This window comes from Pagrus major, chromosome 20 (assembly GCF_040436345.1).
Source record: "Pagrus major chromosome 20, Pma_NU_1.0".
In the NCBI taxonomy this organism is placed as follows: Eukaryota; Metazoa; Chordata; class Actinopteri; order Spariformes; family Sparidae; genus Pagrus; species Pagrus major.
Genome location: NC_133234.1, coordinates 18333360 through 18350744, shown reverse-complemented (window position 1 = coordinate 18350744; position 17385 = coordinate 18333360). Strand labels below are relative to the sequence as shown.

The following is a 17385-nucleotide window of genomic DNA, read 5'->3' as shown; positions in this document are numbered from 1 at the left end:
TATTTTTTATTTTGAAGATGAAAATAATATCTTGCATTCATATAAATAACTTAAAAAATGATTTGATGATTCTTACTTTATTATTCAGTTGGTTAATGTTGCCTGACAATCACTTCCAAGTATATTTATTTCTCTTGGTTTTCCGAATTAAAATATGATATTATTTACGGGTTGACTTCAGTAAAATTGACATTAAAGTCTCGTGTGTGACTGTGATGCTTTGTGACAGAAGACAAATTGCATTTGACCTGTAGATATAAGGTCGACATCCATTTAAAAGTGCAAATTTTAAAAAAAGCATTGCGTAGAGTGGTGCAGGGATGGCGTTTGTAGGCCAACACGGAAGTTAGCATCACCCTGGTTCCCTAAACAAAAAATCTATGGGATTTTTGAATTGGATTTTGGATACTTACACATTTTTTTCAGCAGGTGAATCTTCACAGATGAACTCCACTTTGTGGTTTTCGAAGCATAAATTAAATCTTTATAAGTGAAATGCTTATGTTAGGCTATAGACAGACTACGTTGTGGCCGCACGACTTAAACGTCACCTCCGCCGAGCGTCTCACGACACAATTACTTTACACGTTTCCTGTAAATTCAATGTACAAGTTGTAAAGTTAAAGTAAGAATGGTTTGTAACTAAAGTCGGCCTGTAAAGACGGACTAGTGAGTCGATGAGTCTCTGTGTTTGACATGATGATATTTTTTAGACAGGTAAACGCGTAAAATAGTTTTCTCTTTTATTTTGTTTACTATGAGAAACGAGTGTGTGACACTGACGCTTAACTATTTTAAACTTTAATAAGGAGAGGGACTTTTGTTTTTGTTTCATTTTGACTGTTTTTGGTGACTTATATGCTTATTAATTCATGGTGTATTCAATAATTAGTATTTCACATGACATTTTGTTGCTGACTTCAAATTTTTTAAAAAAATGGTGCAAACTAATTTGTAAGAATGAAAGTAATTCCTTAAATCAACAGATGGTAACAGCTCCAAGTCTAGACAATAGATGACAACATGACAGCCGTAATAGGCCTTTTTCACAGCGGACATTTTGACATGTCACAGCAGGAAAACCACAGGTGTAAATAATTCAGTTAATGATGGCTGAATTCCATTTAGCTGCTTCAGTTTCAGGGTCCTGGCGTTGTGCATGCTGGCTCACTGTCACAGTGATGGCTTTGGGACTGTGCAAAACTTATTAGAAGTGGAGGGAGGGTCAGGAAAACTGGAGGGGGAATTGTGCTTTTTATTTTTGCTAGCAGGGGTCAGTTTTTTTATTGATGTATTTATCAATTTTTTACTTTAAATGTAGTGCTAAGGTCTGATCAAGAGGATCAAAGTTGAAGGCGCAGTGACAATTGCAACAGTACTTACTTACAGAAACAGGGATTTGGAACACAGCCTGACTGGTTTTGGGGACTTGCTTTTTATAAAATTAAATAAAGTATTCAGTCCCTTCCCCCACTCCACAAACTTTTATACAGTCCCTTACAGGGACAACTTAATGTTAATATTATTAGGTAAACCTGTGAAATTTCTACAATATCATGTCCAGTTGTCTGCTGAGAAAAAATGCCTGTTTTTAGAGGGACTAGCTGTTAACCGGCAGCCACAACAGGAGCCTCTGAAGAACATCAGTAAGTTACTCTGACAGAGAGGACTTTAAAAGCAGCCAGAGATTAAACTCAGATTTATTCTTAGTTTTAATAAGTGCAGTATATTACACGCTGCCGGGGGCTAAAGCTGCATACTGAATAAAATGGACCACCCTCACTGCTGTGCCTAGGTATAAAATGATCAGTTGCTATTGATCAATAATTTAGACAAGTGCTAGATTATTGACAGGAAGACAAAATATGTTAGGCCGGCTATGTTTGAGGAATCCCCCCATACACTCGATCACTGGAATAGAAATTGCTCCATGGTATATAATAACGCTGCGATGTTTCTTTCCCCCCCTGCAGATCAATGCTAATTGAGGTCCTACATGATGAATGTAGTCTGAAATGTTTTAACCCGCTGACTGCTGAGCAGCAACAAGCGCGGGCCACTGTAAGCCACTGAGCACTGAAGATGTTATTTATACTGTAAATTCATTTAAAGTTAAAAATGTAAGTTAAAAAAATTATATGTAGATGTATATTCTGATGAGTTGTGTACTTACGTGATCCAAAACGTTTACAGCAACGTTTAAATCCAGAGAAATCCATAATTGTATACGTACTTTACACGTAGTGCGTTTAATGTGTCCGTCTGTCACTATGTTCCCTGGAAGAGAGTGGGAGGGTGAGGACGGCGAACAAACTAAACTTAACGTGAATAAAATGTTCAACATTTCTGCTTGAGTCACATAGACACACAGAGAAGACAACAACTCCAATGATCCCAAGCTCTTTTGTTTTGATTAAGACACCCCTAGTGGCAGAAATTACATACTGTGCATTTAAACTGCTGCCCTAAATATCTGAGTTGACTTAATTTAGATTAAATAATTAGTTCAAAGTCTTTTCTTTTCTTCTTGAAACCAATTTTTAGCTGCATTGGAGAAAAAAACATGTTCAATAACCCTAAAGGGGCTCAGTGGAATTCAGTGGAAAGATGTCAAGTTAGAAGAGCTCATGTTTACATGATCTGAAGTGGTCTGAGAATAAAAACTAAAGATTTTAAGTTGAATTAACTTGAAGTAAATAAAACTTGCATATTTATGTTAGGCTGATGAGAAAAGATTAGTTGATTCCTGTATGATTTCTTTCCTTATTAATCAGTTTCAGTTTGTGCCTCACAGAAAAATTCCCTTTCCGTGCAGCATGACACAAGAACAAGAGAGTATAACAAGAGTATATGATGAGGAAGGTGATGCCAGCCAGTCATCACTATTTAATTCTTCTCGCTAAACTCGGGTAAACATGGGTATCTGCTGCATCATATGCCTTACAAATTGAAATTTCAAGATTTACTTTATAACTAATGACACTGCGATGTCTCCTCGGAGGCACAGCGGTACAATATGATGATGAGCACAGCTAACAGAAGGATGCTGGTCGATCCCTGAAGCCCTCCAAACACAACTCTCAGTTGGTGCACATTCAGCGTGTGGACAGCACGCAGCAGATGGGGTAAACCATGCCATCAAGTGGAAAATAGACCTGTTGTGTTGTCACAGAGACAAGTTACAATATAGTCTGCCAATCGGACCACCAGAGGAAACTGAAAGAAAGGGGTTTTTTTAACACGCAGCTGTAGCGACGAGGGGAAGCATTAATTCTTATTGTGCATTCACTGCATCAAGTGATAACAAGATCATAAAGCTGATGTTTGTTTTCACATCTGTCTCATCAGCCAAACATCATCCTTCTGTTAATCTTAGACATTCTCGGTCTTTGTACTTACACCTGACACTATATCCTGACACATTTAACACTGTAGACTATCACTGTGGCTCCTGAATGTGCTGTAGGTTAAAAGTCATGCACAATCTCAAACAACAGAATCAAAACAGATAAATATCCTGACTCACTGCTGCCACCTTGTGTAACTTTGAGTCACGAAAACCTCATCTGAACCTCATCTTTTAAGCTTTGACAATACCCTCTTATGCTTGACAATCCGGGGAATTAGAGGAATTAGAGGAATTCTGCTATTCACTGAAGGTTAGGACTCACATTATGCTCATTTTCATTATTAAAGAAACTCGAAGAAAAAGTAGACCTGGGTCATTATTTTGAACATTTTTACTATAAATTAAATCTGTCAAGAGTAGTTGGAAAAGACCAACACTGCCCCTTAATTTGCCTAAAACCTCTGTACTTACTGTATTTTTTTACAGTCTTGACTTGAGTAAAAGTACAAATATTGCGCTAAAATATTACTTTGGTAAAAGTGAATGTCATCCATACAAATAGTATGCGAGTAAAAGTCTAAAAGTGTCTGATATTAAATGTACTTAAGTATTTATAAATGTACTAAATGTAATTATTGGATCTGATATTCAGCGTTTTTCTGATTATTGGAAATATTGTTCTTGTTTTAATCCGTTTGCCTACGACTACGCTGCTTTGGCTCTGATGCAGCATTCAATCTGTAATGTGACTTGTAACCATAGCTATCAAATACATGTAGTGGAGTCAAAAGTACAATATTTGCCTCCAGAATATAGTGGAATGGAAGAATAATGTAGCCGGAAATGGACATACTCAATACTCATACTGTACTTAGTGTCCTTGGTTATAGTCATCAAGTAAATACTATTTCAATAACTTCTAACAATGTACACAGATTAGAATTTGCAGAATGTAACTAAGCAGCCTACATTTACTCGACTACTATGTTCAAGAACAATTTTTTTTTAAAAAAGGTTAAAAGGTTTATTTATTTATAAATTTGAGCTACTTGTACTTTCTTTGAGTGTTTCCATTTTCTGCAGCTTAATACTTCCACTCCTACATTTCGGAGGCAAATATTGTACTTTTAACTCTACTACATTTATTTGATAACTTTAGTTACTTTTTAGATTGGTTGCTGCATCTATGCATGTAAAGGTGTAGCAATATATAGATATTGATAAGAATTGTGATATTAAAAAAGGAAATATAGAAATTGTGTTAATAATCTTTGTGGATCTCTTGTTTATCAGGTCATTTGTTTTTTGTATGCTTTTTAAAATAATGTTTTGAACAGTTATGGCTACAGACTCTCTCCACCTCCCTACACTTGTACTTTGAGTGTATGAATTTGAGGAATACCATTTTTTATTCAGATTTTATATAGATGTTGTTGCGATAATATCTTTATCGTCGATTTGTTTGGCAAAGATAACAAATTCAAGACAGTGAATTTTTTCATGTAGTGAAAGTTTGGTATCGTGACCTCATACATGTAAATAAATGTAAAGTGTACTTTTTTTTGTACTTTTGAGACTTAAGTAAATTTATATCAGATAGTTTAAGACTTTAACCTAAGTGCTGTTTGAATGGATGACTTTCACTTTTACCAAAGTAACATTTTGGCACATTATCTTTACTTTTACTCAAATATGACTTTGGGGTAGTTTTTACAGCACCGTTGTTTCGGATCAGTACTTTCAACTTTTGACTGTTTGGTCTATAAAATGTCAAAAAAATTGTGAAAAATGTCTTGTTTTGTCTGCAACCCAAAGATATTCAGTTTACCATCATAGAGGAGTCAAGAAACCAGCAATAATCACATTTGAGAAGCTGGTATGCTGGGTTGAGAATTTTGACTTTTTTTCTGTAGAAATCACTCGATTATCAAAACATTTGGCAATTGATTCAATATTTGACCACTAATCAATAAATCGTTGCAGCTCTAATTTATATATGTAGCACTAAATTATATCACAGCAGATTTGTGCCTTTTCATGTAGTTAAAAAGTGACAATAGTCATTTCTGATGGTGTTGTATTTTACAATTTAATATTTCTTGAACAGTTCATATACTGTATTAATGAGCAACAGCAGTTCAACACAGGTGCGTTTTACAAAACTCATTTCAAGGGTTTTGATGGGAAACGGTCATAATACGTTCCTAAACTTAATTCAGACAAAAACTCGGCTATACAAGAGTGGATTTATTAACAATATGAATTAAAGGGTTGCTTCACCCACGTCACAAATATTATATATAAACATTCTCCCACTAATCTGCTGCTGGCCATGCAGATCTTTCCGTGTAACAACTACTGTGAGCAACAAAGCCGGTCAGCAGTTTGAAGAAGTGTCGACAGTGAGGTCTGTGGATTGTCCTGAGGAGACAGGACTTTGTTTCTGGAAGACACGCGAACAAAACTGCATTCACCTTCATTGTCTTGTGGTGGCAGCGGAAGTCTCAGTAGTGGAGAAAATAAAAAACAAGTAAGAAAATGTTTCTGTGCAATTGAGTTGATCCTTTACGCTTGCACACACACATAAACAGTACATGCAAAATGAAATGTTTAATTAAACTCAAACATTTTTTTGTAATGTTTCCAAATGAAACATAAGATAAATGTTTCTTAAAATATCATAATACACACAAAGTAAATTGTGTATTTTTGTTTAAAAACCAACAAAACGATAGACCGTACTTTGGTAAGAATTGCTTTTTTTTTCCTTTTTACAAAGCCACATTATTACGACACTGAATGATTACCAGGTAGTGCAGTGTAGAGTTACAGCGATATACTGTGTATGGTAAACCGTGATATGAAAGTTGACGATTATCATACTGTGTACATTTGCTTATCTATGATATTTAGTTCTACCGTATTATCGTTAATTAAAAGAACAATATTCCAAGTTTATATCAAGTTTCATGTCTGTCGGGACAGAATAGTTTATGAAATTCTAAGAAAGTGTTTGTTCGACCCAGAAACCCTTCTGTTTTGATACATTCAGGGTCACTGTAACGGATAATAGTTATTATAATAATTGTATAATACAGTTTGGCGAGAAATCTTCTGAAACAGTTCTCATACTGTGAAAATCTCATACCATTGTAACCCTGGTGCAGTGACATCTTTTGGACATGAGGCAACAATTCTCAAAAAGTTCATGGCTTTCTTCGGTCGCTTAAATGTGGCATCATTTTCAGTTCCAACACAAATGTGCGTCGTTCACATTCCAGTGAGTTTACTCCTCCACGTCGTGCAGCACATCCCGGTCTTCTTGGATTGTCCCGACACACGTGTCCTTGAGAGTGACCGCCTTGATGAAGACACCTGTAACAAATGTTGATTACAATTGATTGACTGTCATCACCATTATCTGCTCCAAATAGACTATTAAGGCTGAGTTCTAGGCCTGTTTGGATATTTGACAGACATTGCTGGATATAAAAGTGTCAGAAGCTCATAAAGTAGATATACTGCTCATATTACATACCTGTGAGCTCTTGTTGGACAGATAGATGGCCCTTTGGCTATATCTGCAGATTGATAAAGGGAGCAAACCCCAGCACATCCTGAAGAAGCACCAGAGCCCTCTGCAAAGGCGGCTCAACATCTATCACTACATTGCGCTTCCGTAGAGGATCCAGGCTTGACTCTGTCACATTGTGACAATGATTCACCTTCAGGGACTGCAGCTTCGGGCAGTACTCTGCGAGAGTCCTGTGAGCACAGCATGGAGAGGATCTTATGGATGGGTGCACAAGAAGCGAGGCAGTGGGGATGGCACAAAGTTAGCTGGATTATGCTTGACAATAAGACATGATATACCTGATAGACTGGTTCCTGACCCGCAGGCAACCTGTCAGGTCCAGCTGCTCCAGACCCCTGCAGTTCTTGGCCACCTCCTCCACCGACTCATCGGTGACGTTGGCGTTGACTGCCAACGATAGAGACCTCAACTTCAAGCACTTCTTGGCCAGGTAGCAGATGGCGTCGTCCTTGAGTTGGCGGCAGGCAGTGAGGTCGATCGACTGCAGCCCCCCGCAGTGGTCAGCCAGGCTGCGCAGGGACAGGCTGTCCACCCACTCACAGTGCGCCAGGCCGAGGTGGTGGAGGTGCGTGCAGCTCAAGGACACGGCCACCAGGGAGTGGCGGGTGAGACAAGCACAGCCGCTCATGTCCACTCTCTGCAGATGCTGGTTCTGGCCGATCACTGGCAGCAGCTCCTTGTCTGTCACCCAGTCGGAACAGTTCTGAAGTGAGAGGCTGTGGAGAACTTTGTTGTCCTTTAACATGGAGCAAAATGCCTCCTTGGGAATGGATGGTCCAATCTGTGAATATCACAACAGAGCAGTTAGCGGACCATACCTTTAGACAATAACTTTCAGTATTCAAGTAAAGGCGAATAAAGGAACAGTTCGCCCAAAATGAAAATCCAGAAGTCCACAAAACGTTTTTGGAGCTTCAAAGCAAAACTGTTGCAGCATTCTCCTAAAAAACTGAAGTAAATGAGGACTTATTTTAAAACGTAAAAAAAAAACAACCGAAAAAAAACACAAAACGTCTCCATACAGACCCTTGACACCCACTTCTGACAGGGTGTGCATGCTAACACTTTTAGCTTAGCTGCTACAGTGAAGATTTCAGCTTTAAGAAGGGCGTAAATAACGTCTTTTCAATTCAATTTGGGATCCTGGGGCTTCCAGGGACTTGGATTACGCTGGACGAGACATTTGATGTGTTTTTTAGTTGTTTCTGGCATCAAGGAGGTTATGTTTTCGCCTTTGTCCATTTGTATGGTTGATTTGTGAGCGGGGTAACGCAAAAACCACTGAACCGATATCCATGAAACTTGGATGGAGGATGGGTCTCGGCCCATAAAAGACCCTGTTACTTTTGGTACGGAAAAGGGATCAATCCACTGTGAGACATTTAGACATCTTGTAAATTTCTCAGGGAATAGTACGTGGATGTTGATGAAAAAAATCAGGCGTGGCTGTTATCTATGAGTGAGTGCAATTCAATCTAGTAGATTTAAATGTGTTTCATTTGATATTGGATTAGGCTTGATTGAATTAAAAGGGCACGGTTGGGCGTTGGCTTTGGCCCATCTACTTCAACTGTCAGGAAAACGCCCACAAATGTTTTGTGGACGAACAAAACTTTACCCGACTCTCCATCGACATGGGGACGAGCGTACAAAGACTGGATTCTCACTTTTGGGTGTGCTTGTCCTTTAAAGGTTGGACTCATCAGGACTTACCGAGGACAGGTCAAACGTCCTGCAGTTGGCCAGATACACCTGGATGAGGCCGTGAAACTGCTTGCTCACCCTCTGCAGGCTGACGAGGTGTTGCAGCGGCAAATGGCACAAAATATGTGGAACAAGCACATCCTCCCAGGGCAGGTCCAAGAGCTGACATCTGCTGAGGAAAGCAAACCTTGTTTCACAGCTGAACTTTGATACTGCACGCAGCGTTCACGGAAACAACCATATATGAAATACAATCATGACAGACATATTACATTGATGGTGGATAATGTTACACTAGGCTCATCGCTGTGATATATAATTAAACCCGAGTCAGCTGCCATAAATAAATGAGAGCAGCAACAACCATCTGATCATCTCATCAGGGACTTGGTACTAGGAAGCTATCGCTGTTAGCCGACAAGCTAGCCAGCCGGGGGGTAGCGATCCAGCTGCTTTTTAACAACAAAACTCGTTTTTTCAGAGGCACTTACGTTCGTGTCTTATCCTCTTCATCCATAATGAGTCGGGTATGTTATACAGGGTTTTTAAGGACGCGTTGTTGGTCACAAAGAAGCCAAAATAACGTATTTTTCTGTAGCATCTTGCAGGCGTTTGAGGTGTAACCCAAACCTAATGGTGCCTTCAGGTGCTGTCGGAAGAAGCTCAATTCAAATCGAAATGGAGCACGGGCTGTTCAGCAACGTTGTGCATTTCACAAATATGACTATAAGGGAAAAGGAGGGCCGAGAATTAATGATAAATGTGATAGACACACATATATAAACCATTATCGCTGCCTTTGAGTCAATTTCATCCATTTTATTCTGTTTGTAAAGTAGAGAGTAGCTCAACTCTGCGATAATGGTCTTGTTTACTAAAACAACAACCAACATCCGTTTAGGAAGCGAATTTGCTGTCGTTTGCAGCCAAGAGTGTGTTACTCAAATGTCAGAGACGTCGTTGTGTCGCATTTAGATGACCTATATCTGATATTGTCACCTATTGGGGCGTTTACGAGGGACAACTGAACGCATCAGTTGTAATTTTCCGGGTTTCCGTCAAAGATCACGTACAAGCAATTTGTTTTTTTAAAAATTAATATTATAAATGTTTTATAGAGACCTCCTACACTATTTTATTCGTGTATTTGTGAGCATTGGTTGTTTTAACGTTCATATTTATAATTTCCTTTATTTAAAACAATTTTAGCAGAATATTCACCAAAATAACTGGCTAATAATTAACCTGTGCAGATAAAAAACAGGTCAGAAGTGTTGTGTTGGTAAACAAAGCACTGTGCAGCCAAACTCTATATAATTACCTCATAACCATAGCCTTACAACTGTTGTCACAAACAAAAAAAAGAAAGTCAGCGTAAAAATTCCTGAATTTCACTCTATGGATTCTGCAGATCCATATATCTTAATTTTGATAATTTGATTTCCTAATGCTGATTGGCTGTCACCATATTAGCAGCCTCTTTTCCTGATATACATGTGTCGAACAAATGACCAACCTGCCAGCTCACCTCTGCCCAGGAGAACAATGAAGTCAGTCATGCTGAACAATTGCTGACCCATGAGTTATGTTTCAGTGAATGAGATGAGCCAACAGGATAGCCGGGGCGAACACTCACTCCTGACTGACTACAATCCCATATACAAGCTAAAGTACAAGCATGGCGTGTAAATCAATCTATGATTTCTCTGCTGAGACCCTGGATGGACAGCTGGTTCCGCTCAGTAACTACAGTGGTAAGGTGCTTCTCATCATCAACGTTGCCACCTTCTGAGGGTCAACAATAGAGGAGGTAATAATCTGCCCGAGCACCGACTGATTACAGTCACGTCACATTATCTCATCATTACGTCTCACAAAATCTGCGCTGTCATTTTTTATTTAAGGCATTTGATTTGGTGTCCTTTTCCCCTCAGTACCACCGACTGAATGCACTGATGGAAATGTTCGGCGACCTCAACTTCACTGTTTTAGGATTCTCCTGCAACCAGTTTGGTCTTCAGTCACCTGGTAGGTACACTGACGCTCGTGAATGTGGCATAAATCAGAGATTATTGACCTGGTAGTATACTGTACAAAATGATACTATAATCTGCATCTGTGGTGGAAAATAACTGTGTACATTTACTCAAGTACTGAAATATTGAGGTACTACTACAAATTTTTGGATAATTTCAAAGCTTTATAGTGTGGTAACCTCTGACAAAAAAGCAATGTCTGGTTGTGGCCCACTGTCCCATTCCAGATGTTAAAGGTGCAATATGTAAGAATGGGCCACCTGTCGAAATTCATACTCCAAACAAACAGGGGGCAGCATATCTCTAGAGCAACTGCTAACTACTGCTTACTATGGCTTCGGTTAGCTAGTTAGCTCAGTTAGCCATGCAGCTAGTTGTCCGGACTGAGAGTACAGAGAAGTTGGGTTAGCATTGGTGTAGACATTGTTTGCACAAGAGCTTTGGGCCAGGACGGGACAGGGCTAGCTGGTTGGCATGCTAACTCACAACGTCAGAACAACACATTATGTTGATTACTTTAGGTGACTTTTTAATGTTTTCTCTAAAATGTTTACATATTGCACCTTTAAAGTTAAGTTTACTTAAAAAGGGACAGTGCACATTGATAAAAGACACCGTGATACATGAGTGAAAATGCTAGAATAGGGTTATTGTTCAGGTGCAGTCCTACAGCCAAGGTCTTAAAAAGGCTTCCTCAAATACAACAAAGCAAAGAGAAAAACAAAACAGGCAGAACAAAACTGGGCACAAAACAGAACAAGGCACAAAGCAAAATAACACAGGATGGCAGTTTAAAGATTTGAAAAAGACAAATAAGACATTAGGAACATTCAAACCTGTCGTGACATGTGTACAGTACATTTAGAATGACATTGCAAACAAGCAGAAGACACAGAGCAAGCGAGTTTAGGGCTGACATGTATCAATCATCCATTGTTTCAGTTGGTTACTAAAGGATCTATAGGTGTTAAGTTGTCTAATGTGATCTGAAATTATATTCCACTCTCTTGAACCTCAGACAGACCAGGCTGACTGACTAAAGGCACTCTTCCATAACAGAATAGTGCAGAATAGTATCTCCTCTCATAGATTAATCCACAACTTGTAATGGAGCTAAGTCATGAGTGACTTTCTGTACCAAGTATAAGTTTGCATATTTAAAATCTAGTGTTTTGTTTAAGGTTGAGCTTGATTGAAGTAAATACACAGATTTTTGAATCATTTCGGAACCGCTGATCGAAACTACTTAACTGTATATAAATAAGTTGAAAGTAGCTCCACTTTGATTGGCTACAACAGTAAAATGCTCAATATGCATTTTTACAGCACAACTCTATTCATGTAACAAATATAAATCGTTTTCTGCAGAATGAGTACTCTTACTTTTCTAACTTACCAACAGCTTTTCTGCAAAGACCTCTGTACTTTTTCTTAAACATAGTTTTCAATGCATAACATGTACTTCCAATCGAGTATTTTGCATAAAGTCTTGATATTTGATACTTCTTCCTCCACCACAGCCAGAAACACACTTTGTTTGTACATGCTCAGGATACGTGGTAAACATTTGTTGAAGTTATTTTGAAGACTCACAAGCATACAACTCTTTCTGCTTTTATTTTTTTCAGAGGTGAATCATGAGACCCTCAATATTCTTAAGTACGTGAGACCTGGTGGGGGGTTCGTGCCAAAGTTTCCTGTCTATGGCAAGGTTGAGGTGAATGGATTAAACGAAGAGCCTCTTTTCACCTATCTAAAGGTATCATTTCGTGTATTATTTACATAATTTAAATATTGGGATGACATTTTCTGTGAGTGCTGCGGCTGTTCTGCCCTGAAAACCCTCCCCGATACACTGTCATTTCTGGTTCGCCACAGGAATCTTTGCCATTTGTGAACCCTGTTATTGGAGACATAAAGAAATTCTACTGGTCACCAATCAAAGTCAATGACATCCGCTGGAATTTTGAGAAGTTCTTAATCACTGCAGATGGCATGCCCTTCAGAAGGTAAAGACCCCAAACCTCAAGTTAGAAACCCAATCAGATCTTTGTGACTGTTATAGTGGCTCTAATATTTTCCCTTTACTGCAGGTATGAACTTCACTGCCCCATTGCAACTGTGGAGAAGGACATAGCAGAACTTGTCTGATGGATTTTCCTCAATTTGTCACCAGTGGCAGATTGACGACCGCCCAGTAAATGCACTTGTGCACCTGAGCTGGATCTGATGGGAAGAGGAACAGGCCTCAGGGCTTCGGTGCATTCACTCTGAGAGCAAGTTCCACTTCAGCCACTGGAGGACTTGTCATGTCACATTTTTCTCTATTGTGATGGTGTCTACTACTCAAAGTTAAATAAAAATATATAAAACACTATGAAATAAATGCACTAATTGTTTGGTTGCTTTTGTTGTCACTCCTGATATCACTCTATTACTAATAGATTGATTGGGTCAGGAGTTGTTTACAGCCTTGTTAAAGCAGCTACAAAGAAGGAAATTTGATTTTGTGTTGATTCTGGTGGCCCCTGCGGACAAAAGCGGCACCAGCAGCAATGCCTTGTGGATAAAGATCCTGATATGGCTAGTGCTTATATTTGTTTTGAAAGTGGGTGAAAGAGAAAAGCACTGTATTTTGAATACTTCTTTTTAAACACAGATGTTGGCGATGAGGTAATGAATCTATTTGTGGGTATGTGCGATTAAAAACTTTAATAGGATGATGATGAAACAATATAAACTTATAGTGCTGCATGCTTCCTGTGCGACCCTAAAAATCATCCTCGGCACACTCAGCACACTAATTTTACGACTATTGACCCAGATAAATCATTAGAATAACCATAATAACTACATAGAAATAGCCAATCTTCTCACTGATGGTCTCATTTGCTTGTGTAGGTCATATAAAGGCAGTCGTGTTAAATTAAGACTGTTTCATAGCCATTTAAAAAAACTCTTTGCAGTAAATGTTTTGTATGGATTTGAGTTGATCCTTACGCCGACCCATACTTCCAAACGTGCGCATGCGTACTTCTCCGTCTGTCAGACAGCAGCGGCCAGTAAACATGGCTGGTGTTGGCTTCCGACGGTGGGCCCAAGCCCTTTCTAAAGGGAAAGGTTCTGGCATTTCAGCCCTTTTGTCGGGATTTAGAGCAGGTCAGTAGTGTCGTAGATTTTAGTCATACTGTTTGATGAATTGCTCTTAAAATGCATTGGAGAATTTAAAGTTAAAAGCCTCGAATGGACGTAACCTTGACATGCTAACGCTAGCTTACGCTAGCGACGGCTATTCTGAATGAGGGTGAAGGCGGACATAATAACACTGTTCGCCTGTGAGCTTTATAGTTTAGACTTGTTTTATTCACATGTGCAATTGTTGGTGTTTCAGCCTCTGGTTCGTCAAAGGATACTGTACTTGGACCAGTCCCGAAGACCCCCGAGGAGATGGCAGCTGCTGCGAAGAAGTACAACTTGAGGGTTGAGGACTATGAACCATATCCCGACAAAGGCGAGGGGTGAGCTTCATTTTACATAAGCCTGTCGTTCATGGTCGTTTTAACTATCATTTTCTCTCTGCGGATATTGAAGTCCTGTTCAAGTCATGCATTGTTATGTGAACCACCAGTAACAAAGTCTGCACACGAGTGATTAATAGCTGTATCTCATCGTTGTGTGTTTGTAGCTTTGGTGATTATCCGAAACTAGCAGACAGATCTCAGCATGAGAGGGACCCCTGGTACAAGTGGGACCACCCTGACCTGAGGAGGAACTGGGGAGAGCCGGTAAGATACTAAACACTTTATTTCCTGTAGCTGGAAATATCTATTTTTGTGATCAGGTGTACACATTTAGTTATATATTGGCTAGGCTAAGGATGTTAAAATACTGACATTTTCTCCTCTTGATACCACTGCAAAAAGTAATAAAGGTTCTAGGCACACATAATAGAATAGTACTTTCTTTGTTTTTATAATATTAATAACCTGCACACAATGCTGGTACACTCACTGAACATTTGTATGGTATCTGTGCAGCCTTAGGTGGAAAATCTGATTTTGGATCTGTCTTTTTTTCACGTTTTGTTTTACAAATGTGGCTACTGTATCTTTTCAAGCGCATGGTCTCGGAAAAGTATCAATCGTTTTTACAACCTTAGGCCAAGCTGATATTTGCTGATATGAGCATGTCATGTATATGTCAGTATTGGTGTATATGTAAGGCGATAGGTACCAGAAAATTACAGTACAGGGGTTTGGTTACACCAGTTTTGCAACATGCAATGTGATTTTCGACATGAGCTTATTTTAGTATTGCTCATTTCGACATTTTCACTCACCGACAAATCAATAGCTGTACTTGACCCTTGCATGAACACGTGAGAGCCCTGTAGGAACTGAGTCATGAGTGAAGCTGCCATCTGTGTATTATCAGTGCAACAAAGTGCTTTTATTAAATAGTCCCGAGAAATACCAAATATGTTTACAACAATGTGGAAACAAAGTCCTACTCAGTATATATCTTGTTACGTTTTTTTGTTTTTTTTGGAAAGCAACATTTTAGTTTTAGATATTGGCATTTCTAGTGATAATAACATAAAACATATTCCATCATCCTCTGCATAAACACTCTTTCTTTTGGATATTTAGATCAGCTTGATTGCTCAGTGGCACTTCTTTCTCTGCTTAGGGCAGTGTCTCTGTACAATCACCAGTTCACTTTAAAGACAACATTAATTGTTGTTACAGTTTGAGACTGATTGTTAATCACTGATTGTTATGTCTGTTTGTAGATGCACTGGAATTTTGACATGTACATCAGGAACCGTGTGGATACATCTCCCAGCCCTGTTGCCTGGGGCACAATGTGCAAACAGTTGTTTGGTTTCATCGGGTTCATGCTGTTTATGTTCTACATTGGGGAGGAATTCAAATCTTACCAACCTGTTGTAAGTACAGACCAATGCTTGGATTTATTTTTGGTAAAACATACTATTTTGATGTGAAATGACCTGATCAGTTAATGCATAGTTTTAAAAGGGAGATGATGCCTTACCTTGGCTCACTGCTGTGGCTTATCAGTAAAGAACTTTCTTTTCTTAATATGGTTTTCACCCACTTCCAACAGTGTCAAATAACAAATACAGCAAAAAAAACTAAAAATAAAATGAAAAACTTTAGATAATGTTTTTCTCCTTTTCTTGATCTTAATCTGTGCTTTATTCCCTCTGTGCATACGGGTTTATTAACATTTTAAATTCAGAGTTATTCCTTACCAACTAGTCAGAGTAAAAGTTGCTGAAATTGCCTTTTTAGTTTGACTTAACTTGACATATACTGTAGGACGTAACTGTTACTAAATTCATGATGAACTGTAAAGTATATACAATAGTGGTTACATTTTAAAGGCGCACAGAGACTTGTGTAATTACATTATGCATGTTAGGATAATAAAAAAAATAAAATAAAGGATAACAGTGCAAAGTTATGTTGTATTTCCTGTCAGTTTGGGCTGACTGCCCAACCCGTTATACAAAACATATTTGACATTGGATATAGCATTGAAAAGTTTACTAGACGTGAGGATTACAAATTCCCCTCTATGCTGGATACTCATTTGAGTAACAAACAAACAAAATTTGAATGCCAAATTATTTGAATAAATTGGTATTCAGACTTTCAGAACATATTTGCATGTAACATTTTAAAGTTATCTGGCTAACTTGTAAACTGAGACACCCAGAACAACTGTTAAAGATGGCAAGATAAGATATTGATTCCCAAAGAGAGAAGCCAGTAGACATAATGTACAGTAGAATTATTTCCAACTGGTAACCTTGACTCTTTTACATGAACTGAAATTAAATACCCTGTTTACTGTCTCTACTCTTTAATACATCCTCAATTTTCTAACCACTGCATTTCACTGATACTGGACTTTCGAGTTTGATTCAATACCTTGAATACTATCAGAATGTTTCCATTTTCAATGCCGCTTGGAAAAATTGACCCAATTTTAGATTCTTATTAATATAACAAGATACGACTTTTCTCTCACATTAGACAGACTGTAGTAAACAGTAAATATCACACTTTTGGTTGTTCTCTTTAGATTAGGCCTGTAAAAATAATGTGGAAGTGTGAGAAAGCGCAGCTGGCACTGCTGTATTGACACCGCAGAAAATGAGTACTGAAACTGTTTGAAATATCCAGAATCACTATGTATTCATATATTGGTATTTTCGACAACACTTGTACTCTTAATCATGCAGTTGCAATGTTGTGATCAAGACTGTTTTAACGTAAAGTAGTTCAATGAAAACATATTCGTGTTTTATTGTCACTTCTTGTGTCCCTTTTTTATTTGTTAATATATACATTTTCAATAAAGCATTTTCTCTCTTCCAGGCACCTAAACAGTATCCCTACAACAACCTGTACCTGGAGAAAGGAGGAGATCCGGAAAAACAACCAGAAGAAGTCAAAAACTATGAAATCTAAATGACTTAAAACTCATTCTACCTGTGTATATATATTTCTGTCAAGAATAAAGATGTTAACAATTACATTCCTTGTTGTGTTCTTGTTTTTTGTATAGAAAGAATTTCAACTCGCCACATACAGATTAAAGATTAGCATTTTGACCAACAAGTGACAAGAGACATATGAATATTATTGGATTCATCGTTATGAATGCAAGTT

At 38.3% G+C, this 17385-nt stretch overlaps 3 protein-coding genes across 3 annotated transcripts; 2 read left to right on the top strand and 1 right to left on the bottom strand.

Annotated features, from left to right (window-relative positions):
• Positions 1 to 5412: 5412 nt before the first annotated feature.
• Positions 5413 to 9260, bottom strand: fbxl15 (F-box and leucine-rich repeat protein 15). The gene is made up of 5 exons (XM_073489546.1): positions 9140 to 9260; positions 8658 to 8817; positions 7223 to 7725; positions 6888 to 7114; positions 5413 to 6724 (listed from the first exon to the last, which is right to left on the bottom strand). The coding sequence occupies exons 1-4, from the start codon at positions 9163 to 9165 to the stop codon at positions 6925 to 6927; spliced, it is 879 nt and encodes a 292-aa protein (XP_073345647.1). The 5' UTR covers positions 9166 to 9260; the 3' UTR covers positions 5413 to 6724; positions 6888 to 6924.
• A 1066-nt stretch (positions 9261 to 10326) lies between these two features.
• Positions 10327 to 12883, top strand: gpx9 (glutathione peroxidase 9). Its single transcript, XM_073489881.1, has 5 exons — positions 10327 to 10458; positions 10583 to 10676; positions 12313 to 12443; positions 12563 to 12693; positions 12778 to 12883. The coding sequence occupies exons 1-5, from the start codon at positions 10327 to 10329 to the stop codon at positions 12833 to 12835; spliced, it is 546 nt and encodes a 181-aa protein (XP_073345982.1). The 3' UTR covers positions 12836 to 12883.
• An 827-nt stretch (positions 12884 to 13710) lies between these two features.
• Positions 13711 to 17251, top strand: ndufb8 (NADH:ubiquinone oxidoreductase subunit B8). The gene is made up of 5 exons (XM_073489122.1): positions 13711 to 13843; positions 14076 to 14202; positions 14370 to 14469; positions 15477 to 15632; positions 17092 to 17251. The coding sequence occupies exons 1-5, from the start codon at positions 13711 to 13713 to the stop codon at positions 17182 to 17184; spliced, it is 609 nt and encodes a 202-aa protein (XP_073345223.1). The 3' UTR covers positions 17185 to 17251.
• Positions 17252 to 17385: the final 134 nt, after the last annotated feature.

What these genes read in the sequence shown, in the direction of transcription:
- fbxl15 (XM_073489546.1), bottom strand. Translation starts at nt 9,165, where the DNA reads ATGGATGAAGAGGATAAGACACGAAC. An exon ending in GAAGAGGATAAGACACGAAC is followed by an intron (nt 8,818 to 9,139) that starts GTAAGTGCCTCT and finishes TTTCCTCAGCAG; the next exon opens with ATGTCAGCTCTTGGACCTGC. An exon ending in GTCAGGAACCAGTCTATCAG is followed by an intron (nt 7,115 to 7,222) that starts GTATATCATGTC and finishes CTGTGCTCACAG; the next exon opens with GACTCTCGCAGAGTACTGCC.
- ndufb8 (XM_073489122.1), top strand. Translation starts at nt 13,711, where the DNA reads ATGCGTACTTCTCCGTCTGTCAGACAGCAGCGGCCAGTAAACATGGCT. An exon ending in TTTGTCGGGATTTAGAGCAG is followed by an intron (nt 13,844 to 14,075) that starts GTCAGTAGTGTC and finishes TTGGTGTTTCAG; the next exon opens with CCTCTGGTTCGTCAAAGGAT. An exon ending in GGAGGAACTGGGGAGAGCCG is followed by an intron (nt 14,470 to 15,476) that starts GTAAGATACTAA and finishes GTCTGTTTGTAG; the next exon opens with ATGCACTGGAATTTTGACAT.